Genomic DNA, 10935 nt, shown 5'->3' on the forward strand with positions numbered 1-10935 from the left:
TGGCAGCACTACTGGCATGCTTGTTATTCCCTCTCCTTTCTTCTTTCCCTCACCTGCAAGCCCACATTAAATGGACCGGAGCCAAACTGTCTGTGTTGTCCTGTCTGCACTCTCTGGGGACTCAGCAGACCCAGTCACACTCTCCTTTGTTCCATTAAACTTCAGAGGAGACCAAGGTATTCCCTTTCAAAAGTAAGTACCAGTGATAACCCAGCCTGCTGTCAAAGAGATTGGACTGGTTTCTTATGACCGTACCTCAAAACCAGACTGAGATCAGGATATTGATTTCATTCCCCGTACACACTGCCAGCACTCATTAGAAGGGATTTGTTTTATCTTTACTGTGTTACTCCACACATTGGAGAGAGCTGTAGAGAAAGGGTGACGGCTGGATGAGAAGGTGGATGTAATATGTAGAGGTGGGGGAGGAAAAGAGAGGACAGTGAGGGGTGAAAAGTGATACAAAACACCAGATTTCAGACCAGGTGCTCTCATAGGAAGACTTTCTCAGAGCCTTGTGTGTATAGATGTGTGTAAGTAGTTGTTGTGCAACAGGCTGGACCTCACACAAACAATGCAGAATAAAAAACACAGAACGTATAAGCTGTAGATGAGTAGAGACTGGTTTTATTTGGGGTTTATGGGGGGACAAGAGTAGAAAAAGAGTCTAGTTAAACTTCAGATACTGAATCATCACCTTTTTTAGATCCCTGAGGAACAAACTTAAGCACTGCCTCGCAATTCCCCTCTCCCTCTGCTTATTTTCCCATTAAGACACAAGAGACAGCAACAGAGTGAAGAACAGTGAGAGGTCTATCTTGCTGTGGTAATAAAGACAGCAGTTTTTAATTCAGCCTGAACCCCTCCGCCAGTAACTGGCTGGCTGGAGTGAATCGTCTTCTATTCAGCCATCACTCTCTGTCTGCCTCACTATCTCTAAGCATCTTTTTTGTTCACTCAGCGTGCAATCTGGTTTTAGGATCCCGTGGCTAAAGCAACCCAGCCCCCCTTAGCAGTGAGTCTCAGCCACAGTATGGAGCCCCCTCTGCAACTAAAGACATGCTGATTGTCTCCAGTGAACCTACACTTTGCCACACTATCATACAGATGCACTTTTGTGTGGGTTTCTTTTTCAGACAGTTGTGTAACGCCAAGGAGTAGATAGATGGTTGGGGCAGCACAGAGGTGACACATTTCATCACACATATCTAAAATGCCACGTTTTTTCCAAATATACACCTCCTCATGAAGGGGAAATTATCACACAACCATTACTTGCAGGGTGCATGTGCATTTTTCTGTGTGTACTTGTAGCAAATTTAAAAGTTAAAGTTATTCATGCACTGTAAGAACACAGTGGCTCTTTGAGCAGCCTGTCTTTGGCAGTCTGTCTGCTGAACAGCACTGCTCTGTACTGCAAGAACTGAAGTGTTTCCTAAACAACCAGTGCCCACATATATCACTTTATGTGTGTTTACACATACATATATATATATATATATATATATATATATATATATATATATATATATATATATATATATATATATATATATATATATATATATATATATATATACACACATATATATATATATATATATATATATATATATATATATATATATATACATATATACTATATATATATATATATATATATATATATATATATATATATATATATATATATATATATTTATATATATAAAAGACTGCATATTGCAGAAGGTAACATTCTTTGCTTTTGAAAATAAAAAAAACTTTTTAGGCTTTATATGGTGTTTTAATGATTGTATAATAGTTTTACTGAAACCAGAATATAAATAAAACATGATAGTAAAGAGAATTACAAAATCTTCACAAGTCATGATTACAGTTCCAGTATACATAACATATAATGTTACATTAGCAGGACTGTCATTTAAAAAAATAGCACTTTCTTTCAGGGTGGACTGTCTACATACTGTATGTTCTGGTTCCTCCAGTTGAATGCTGTTTTACTGTTTGCTACATCATGTCATTCACCTTTCATATCTCATTTTTGTGCAATAAATATGTTTCAGTTCATCCATACAAAACTCTTGTTCTTATATAATTAACCCGAAGATACATTCCTGAATTTGCATTTCTGTAGCTTATCACCAATGCCCCCGAAGAACCCATATTCTAAAACATTTATTGCATGCAGCAGTGCAAGACAGGTGTTAAACCATCCGTCACGTGAGAGTTCATGTGCTGGTTCATGATCACTTTACTACAGTTTTAAGACCTGTCTGCAGCAACTTCTTTAGCAACAGCACAGATGGTCACCACAATACATCAGATTATCACACATCCATGACCAAATATAGAGTCCTTAGCTAAATCCTAAACAACCCTTTTCTTTGGCCTTTGTGCTCTATGTGTGTTTCCACTTTCATCCCTCTATTTCTAGAACTCATACTGGGAAACAAACATGGTGACTTTGGTAATGTACCTCCCCAGCTGGACTCGTCTCTCCAGCTCGCTCATCTCCACTTCTGCCTCCAGCGTGGCAGGGCCCTGCACGGGGCTCACCAGCATCAGCTGACCTGTCACACGGTCTGAACGCTGGACTGTGAAGTGGCGCCGAGCTTGCCTTCCCCCCAGCAGGGAGAAGCGAAGCGTGTCACCCATTGGACGTAATGCTGAGACCCTGAACATGACGCGAGGAGCTGACAGGTTGGACACTACAGCCAGGTAATGGTAGGAGAAGGAATTTGGGGTCTGAGAACATGCCTTGTTGTCCACAGGACAGGGGTTACGTTCACAACGCCTGGACAAAGAGGTTCATCCAAGAGTGAGAGTTGGTTTTCAGTGGAATCAAAGTAGTCATAATGTCAACGTTTTTATTTGGTCTAAGACATCATCCCCATATCTACTTGTAACTGTGCATCTCAAATGAAAAAAATCACACTTATTACAATGGGGGGTGAACTTGGAATGCAAAAAAAATTATTAAGGATAATGCTTACATAGGCGACGTCTTGACATATGTAGCATTAGGGATTTTGGGACAGTCCACCCGGACACACTGGAAACCGCCATACGTATTAATGCACATCTGATCCTTTGTGCAGTTATTCTGTCTGGTGGCACACTCATCAATGTCTGTGAGAAAACATCCACACAGTAAGACATTTATCCAAACAACAAAAGTTAGTTGGGATATCACTGTATGAATGAGTATAGTAATTAGTATTTGATCTTCAATTTCTTTAGTGATTCTTATTGAAACTTGCTGTTAAATCCGATTTAAAGTTTCTCAAATAAAATAAATAAATAATAAATAATTAAATATCTAGAGTTGATGTTGGTGGTTTTGGTACTTAAAGCTTGAGTGCGTAACTTTTTGATATTAATGAACGTCCGTTACATTCAAGCCATTGCCGAATGAGTTGCTACAAAGCTAATAATCAGCTCTCTGTATTTCTCAGTATCGCTATGTTCAGAAGATTGTGGCGTCCGGTGACTTTCCCGCGCAGAAACTCGAATGAAGATAATTACCTCTTCTGGAGAGTCCATCATGTTTTTATTCCTCCGTGTCCTCCTTGGCTACTAGCAACTGCGTAGATGACGGGTGGGGGCCTTCACAGAAGGCTTGTATTATGTGGACGCGCCAACAGTTTTGTTGTCATTACTTAGAATTCCTCATGGGGGCAACAGAAACTACGCACTATAGCTTTAACATCTTAGGCTTCGTATTACACGTAGTCTAAGCAACACATACAGTATATACCAATGTTATACTGTATATAAAAATGTGACATCAGACCAGAGGTGATTATAGTTGTTGTTTTGAGTTTTATCAGCAACATTTGGTATTACAGAAATTTGTGAAACAACATGTTAAAAATGCACCTTTACAGCTGCGTCCATCGCGGGTCACATTGTATCCAACGGGACAGGAACAGCGGTAGCCTCCAGGAGTGTTAACACAAGTATGTAAACACAGTCTCCCAGCCTGGCCATTATGAAACAGCTCACATTCATCTATATCTAGAAGTGAACAACGCACACGCAGTTGACATCCCACATGGAAACCTAAATGTATGTATTAGATTTAGTCAGGTATTTAGGCAGGTATTAGTCGTACCAGTGCAGGTGTTGCTGTCCCTGCCAGAGATGGTGTATCCTGGCTCACAGGTGCAGTGGGTGGTCCCCTGCACGATAGTGCAACGTGATGGACGGACAAAGGGCCCAGTGGTGGCAGCCGGCAAGGTAGCAGCAGCAGCGGTGGCAGGGGAGGTGGCGGCAGAGGTGTTTGTCATGGTGACAAAGACTGAATGAGGAAGACAGGAAAGAGAAAAAGTACTTGTTTTCATTCCCTGCTGTAATTAGTTATTTCAAAGTTGCATTTTTTTTCAGTCCAATTAAGTATTGTCCGCTTTAATCCAATGTGCAGATAATCTTAATGTGCAAATTCATCATTATTTCATGAAAACAATCCTATGCTTAAGATTCATGTAATTCAGTTGGACTGCTGTTTTACTTTTTTAATTATACTGAAATTTGTCTGCAAGTCAAAATCACCATGTGAAAATGTTGGCATCACTCAGCCTTAACCTATTTACACAGATAACATGATGTCATGTTATTTTAATAAAGACGGTTTGTCTCTGCTAGTACTAGGCTAATAAAAAATCTACAGCAATATAAGCTGTGTCGACATTATAGTTTGTCTACGAGAAAGCACTGACAAGTTTATTTTAACAGTAAAACGTCCTGCTCTGTACATATTATTGTCTAAATTCTTTAAAAAAATGTATTGAAGGAGTCCCTGAAGAAGCCTTTTGGATTAGAGGCAAAACGTCTTCAAGAATTTCTACCAAGTCCAGTTGCTTTTGTTTAATTTAAGGACTCCTTCCAGCAAAATGTTTATGCAAAAAAAAAACAGAAACATAATCATATATGTCAGATTATCATAATTTTAAAACCCAAATATTGATATTGGCCTCAGAAATCCTGTATCATAGTCGCCTGCATAGTGGATATATAGTCATTACGTCTGACATGATTTGTCACCACGTATCCATGGGTGCAAAACTCCTTAGTGAGTGAGTGAGTGAGTGAGTGAGTGAGTGAGTGAGTGAGTGAGTGAGTGAGTCTAGCCACGATTGTGACATGATGAATTGTAGCTAAGATAAATAGAGCCCACAGAGTGGGCCATTGTCTAATGAACAGCAGACCTACAGAAACCAAACTATATGTTAGCATGGAAATATCAATTCAATAGAGAAAAACAAAACAAACTGGGCTCCAGAGATTCATAGTCCACCATACACATCAGGAAGTAGACCACTGCCACTCAACCAGCATCGCTTTGGACTTCAAGCTGGAATTTAATAAAACCCACTTTGTGGTATGTAGCACTGGTTTGTATTGGCAAGCAAAACTCCTGGCCAATATAATCTCCTTTAGCAGCAGACTGGGGGGATTTGGATACTAGCCTATAAGAAATATGCCCTGCAGTAAAGTGTGGAATATTTATTTGTTGTATGTATCTCCTAATATTAAGGTATCAAAACATTTGGTGCAACCCAAGACCCAAACCTCAGGTATTGCAAGTGTTAAATGCACTACAACTTTAATATGTGTGTGTGGTCCGATTTTACCTACATGTTGGCGTGGGGCTCTGGCAGGTAGCTCCAGCCCAGCCTTTGGCACAGACACAAGAGAAGTGGTTAACTTCATCCACACATGTCCCACCGTTCTGGCACGGAGAGGATGCACACTCATTGATGTCTGGGAAAAAAAGAAAGAAAGGAAGGTTATACAAAGCGACTCCATTGCTACACTTGAACCTCCTAGAGATACAAAAGATCATATGCAACTGAATATCTTTGCTGTTTGAAGATAAGAGGATGTGACATCATTGCATATGCATGCTAGAGAGTGAATGAGAAAGAAATGGAGCAGATGAGTTAAGGTTAGTGTAGGGCAAACCCTGTCTTGATCAAACAGCCTTTGAGCTGTTATCTTAAAGTCAGCGAGCTGTCAGAGGACATACAGATTGGAATATCGCATGTCACGCCATTCAACAAGCTCTCTCGACAACTAACCACAGTACATAAAGAGGAAATATGATCATGAGTCACCTGAGAAATGTATCTCTACATAGAAAAAATGCATAATGCACAAAAAGAGGAATGGCAATAGAGAGCAGGAGAGGGGACGTTTACAAAAGGGCGATGACAAGGTTGTAAAAGTGATCAGTGGGTTAGATAACAGGATGAGTGATGGTCAAGGCAAAGAAGAGGAGAGACACTGATGGGAAGAGGAATGAGGAGGAGCCAGAGGAGAAAGTGACCATCACAGTGAGGGCCAGGTAGCAGACGATCAGCGCTGGACTCTCACCTCGGCAGGTGGGCTGCTGGCCGCTCCAGGTCAGGCTCTCCTGACAAACCCTGCTCTCTGATCCAACAAGCTCATAACCAGGGTCACACAGAACGTGAACCTCATGGCCCACGCCGTGTGACTTGCCGAGTTTCCTCCCATTGATAGGCGCGTCCAGTTTTGGGCAGGTACCTCAATGTGATTGAAAAAAAGCACAATGGCAGATATTTGATTTGATTTGATTTATTATTTATCTCAAACAATGTTGCAAAAGAAAACAAAACAAATTAAAACACAAAATTAAAACACAAACAATTAGAATTTACCAAAGACCAAAAAAAAATAATACAGGATAATTTCGAGAAGGAGCAGACAGTTTATAAGCTGCCCCTGCTTCACAATATCATAATATTACGAAATAAATAGATATGCAAACATCTGACATTTGATTTAATCAGTCTTTCCGAGGGTTTTGCTTACTGTTGATTACTCTTGTGGTCTGCTTCCCCGTGCTGCTCTGCAACACGTTTATTTTCTTCTTTAGGTTGCGAAGACTCTGCAAGTAAGAGGCTTCATGGGCTGAGAGAAGCTTCTGGACTTGCTTTAGAGAGCCCTGTATTTCCTGTCTACTAGGGCAGTCCTGGAACAAAACAGAGGGGGTGACTAATGTCATTAAGCGTGGATTAATATTTCACAACAACTTCTTCAAGGTTGTAATTCACTAACAAGATCAATCTATGCGTGTATCAATTCTTTTTTTTTACAAACCACATCATTGTAAACACTTATTTCAATGATGTTGATATGAGAAGTTAATGATTTTTGTTAAAACAGGAGCATTTAAGAGTGTATTGCACTGTACTATACATAGTGTTACTATTCGGATCTTCAAAGCTGCAGATACACTTTCTTTTAAACTTCTTATGAGTTTTCTTAAAAGGGAATACTGTTTTGCTGACTTTATGAATTAATGAATAGAGAAAAGCTACTTCTCTGGCACAGGTAAGTTCAAAATAAATATTTGTTGACATAAAAAAGAGACCGCATGACCACAAGCCAGTGATGTCATTGATGTATTAGCCAGAGAACTAACTTTTCATTCATTCACAAGACTCAAAATTATGTTTGGTTGATGATAGTGTCTGAGTCAAAAAATGTAGTAACCTACAAAAAGCTTTCTGTAGTCAACACCAATTCTCCATTTCATCACGCTCAATTGTGTTGCACTTTCTTTCCGTCTTTCTTTGCACAGTTCTGTCTATGATTGAAATTTCAGCCACCAGATTACCTTACATAATTACACACAAACATTTTCCCTGCGCCTGATACTGAATTTTGCCAAAAATAACCTAAAACGTGGATACCTGAGGTTACCCCAACAAAGTAAATCTATCGCTATTTACTCAATTATGCAAGTAGATGGTTTAATTAAAAGTACAGTATGAAATAAAATCAAGGCTCTAATCAAAACTTGAAAAACAGAGTCTGCTCCACTGCATGTAAACAAATGAAAGCCTGCTGAAGGAGTCAGGCCCTTGAAGACCTGTGCAGTACAGAGGCTGGGCTGTTATATGAGCGAGTAAATGCAGAAGGATCAGAGTATGTTTGGCCACTGTAAGTATTTGCAAGCAGCAACCTCCTCCTCTCAAAGCTAGATACTATAACTCAGTCATAAACACAGGAACACTCTCTGAAGGTTTAATATTCTTGTGACGTTTAGGTGTGACCCCGTGTGGATTACAGAAAGTTATAGTCATTTTAGAAGAGGGGATGAAATCAGCAACAGCTAACTTGCTTTTTTATGATGTGCTGGATTTAGGGGTCGGGGTCAGTACAGGGTATTAACGCCCTCAGCATAAACATCAACTGTGCTACAACCTCCCTTTTTATTGGCTGCAGGGGCGAGGGAGTGGCACTGACTTGTTTTCCAGCCATGTCCTCTTCAACAGCGTCATTCTACGCCTTCTGCCCTGTCCTCTCATGCATGTTTTCAGACAACCAATTAGTGTTTCGTCCAGCCAGGGTTATGTAAGAAGAGTCAATATTTGTTGAAAACACCTTTCTGATTTGGACAGAACTGGGGTTTGGAGAGGCTTCAGTCAGCCGGTGGGGGTGGCTGGTGTTTATAGTACAGTTGTCAAAGGCTTCTTTCTGCCTATGCTTAGCGACATTTCACATGGCTTCATGTTAAGAGGAGGCATGCAGTACTGGAGCTCAAAATGTCAGTACTGTACTATTAAATCTAACCAGAGTTACAACTTTGAAACACTGAAATGCAACTTTAATCTTGCCCTCACACATACATACACACCTAAACCATCCCACTCTCATTCTTCCTTATGTTAGAAACAAATAAAATATGTGGCCATGTTTCAGTAACACACATGCACAGCAAGCAAAGGTCTAAAGAGAGTCATTCACAGACAGATGCAGCTTTTTGAAAACATTTAGCAGGATTGCATTGAAGATCTAAGTAAAGATATATATTGAGTGTATTCATTCACTGGAGCCTCTGGGGTCTTGCTTCTGAAGCTTACATGCAAAGTAAAGGTGAATCAAGGTTTGCTCTGTCAAAAATCTTCTATGTAATGCCAAGCAAGGGCATTCACAGTAAGAGCTGTTATGATAAAGGTTACTGAGATTTTTGTGTGCAGTTTTTGCCTTTTAAGCCATGCATGATTACGTTTTTAAGAGGCATGTTGTAATCAATTAAATAGAACAGAATAGAGCTGTCTTTGTGAGCATGTGTTAAGCCTTTCAACTTAATTGAAATTATGTCATATACTCTAAAAACACCCAACTACATTAGCCTGTGACGTTGAATTCACTCACCTGTCCAAAAGTAGGATGGAGAGAGCAGAAACAAAACAAGGTGATGACAATTGCAGTAATCATGTTTCCACTGATCCCAATCCGAAGCGCAGTCCTCAAATGTGTCAGAAGTCGCAGGCAGTGTGAACTTTGAGTGCGTGCATGGACTCCAGGTGAGAGAATGACCATAGTGGAAAAGCTGCTGCAGAGAACCGTTGAGGAATGTTGGGTTTACTCTTCAGGAGCCAATCAGGGAAAAGAGACTTTAAGAAAAATGTGACCACATTATTATCCCTTTACTTAACTTGGTGTGCACTTCCTCTCCGGTCAAAGCAGCTTAGATTATATCTTGTTTATACAGAAGTGGAAGAAAACTGAGCTCTGCTGGTAAAGATGTTCTGGATCATGGGTGAGATGATAGTCATGAGAATCATAACCTGCTATCAATAGTTTATTTATTTATTTTTAAATCTTATCTGATATTGTTTAAGGCTTGTTTACAGCAATATTTTTTGACTAAAACAAGAGAATATTGTCAGTAATGTTAAATGAAAACTACATATGTATATTGTATAAAAAGGTTAAAATATATATCTATATTCTAAACTTTGTATTTATTTATAACTATACATCATCTTACTGATTCGACAATAGGATCTGTCAGCTCAACTTGAAACCAGAATGCTGCATTTGTGACCTGTGATGGACACTGTGGTCATTGCTAGTGATGGAGAGACGCTACAGAGAAGCTGTGCCCTCTACAGGAATATATTCATACATGCATTCCTGTACTGTATATTAGTTAAACTGAACAAAATCAGACAAAGGGCCATACCTGACCTAATGGCTGTATATCATGACAACGGGTTCTGGGTGGCGATATAGCTATGACAGTGGAGTCAGGAAATATAAAAACATTAATGAAGATGACAGATAGTAAATATTTATTTTCCCTCTGCAGAATATATTATTATTGAAGGCCGATGGCACAATGGAGAGTTACAGGTGAAAAATAAAGCATTCGTTTATTTTACAAACCATAAAAACATTTACACATCTCTCATTTGCTTTTTTAAACTCAGCAATCTTCAGCTGACTTTTAAACAGCAACAGTCATAACAGTACATACTGTATATAATACCATTTGTATGTATGTGGGTGTGGTATATATGCAGTATAAAAACCTGTATGTGAATTTGCTATTGAAAAATGTTTATCACGCAGTCAGGTTGCATCTATCCTGGCTGACAATCCCAGCAAAGTAATAATGGCTTTTAAATTACTTTAGTTGTCTGTATCAACAGCATCTTCTTTTAGTCAACGGCTGTGAAGGAAATAAAATTGCATCAATTGGAAAATCTGATCATATAAATGACATGGTAAGTGTGTCTCACGGTGAGTTTGCAACTGAACTATGCTGCTGCAGAGAACGTGTGTAGATGGAATTTGTTCAGCCAACACCACTGCAGTTCAGAGAGTAAACTAATGATGAGGCTCGGGCTCATGAGTACTGCTTTGAGCTCAAGCAGGAAGTAATCTTACGGTAGTTCCTCTGGTTGTTGGACTCACCTGAGAAATCATCTTAGTGGGTGGCCGTGTCTGACTGAGCGCAGATTGTGTGCATAGCTGTTGTTTGGCTCATCTGGGTCAGACAAATGATGCAGCAAAATCAAAGAGATAAGAAATAACTGGGGATTAAAATGCATTCTGCCCACAGGGGAGAGAGATGAGTGTGAGTCAATTGTGTCACTTGCAGTCATCCCACAA

General features: G+C 39.6%; 1 protein-coding gene across 1 annotated transcript; it reads right to left on the minus strand.

Moving 5' to 3' along the window:
- Window positions 1-2433: 2433 nt before the first annotated feature.
- Window positions 2434-10749, minus strand: LOC114552657 (fibulin-7). The gene is made up of 8 exons (XM_028573670.1): window positions 10738-10749; window positions 6838-6997; window positions 6379-6549; window positions 5641-5766; window positions 4118-4303; window positions 3883-4020; window positions 2997-3132; window positions 2434-2797 (listed from the first exon to the last, which is right to left on the minus strand). Exons 1-8 carry the CDS (start codon window positions 10747-10749, stop codon window positions 2434-2436), a joined length of 1293 nt encoding a protein of 430 aa, XP_028429471.1.
- Window positions 10750-10935: the final 186 nt, after the last annotated feature.

The sequence above is a fragment of the Perca flavescens genome, chromosome 1 (genome assembly GCF_004354835.1).
Source record: "Perca flavescens isolate YP-PL-M2 chromosome 1, PFLA_1.0, whole genome shotgun sequence".
In the NCBI taxonomy this organism is placed as follows: domain Eukaryota; kingdom Metazoa; phylum Chordata; class Actinopteri; order Perciformes; family Percidae; genus Perca; species Perca flavescens.

Bases quoted from the DNA above. Each gene is read 5' to 3' on its own strand.
- LOC114552657 (XM_028573670.1), bottom strand. The intron at 6,550-6,837 runs GTAAGCAAAACC...AATCACATTGAG, and splicing joins GACCACAAGAGTAATCAACA to GTACCTGCCCAAAACTGGAC. The intron at 2,798-2,996 runs GTAAGCATTATC...CTCTTTGTCCAG, and splicing joins TATGTCAAGACGTCGCCTAT to GCGTTGTGAACGTAACCCCT.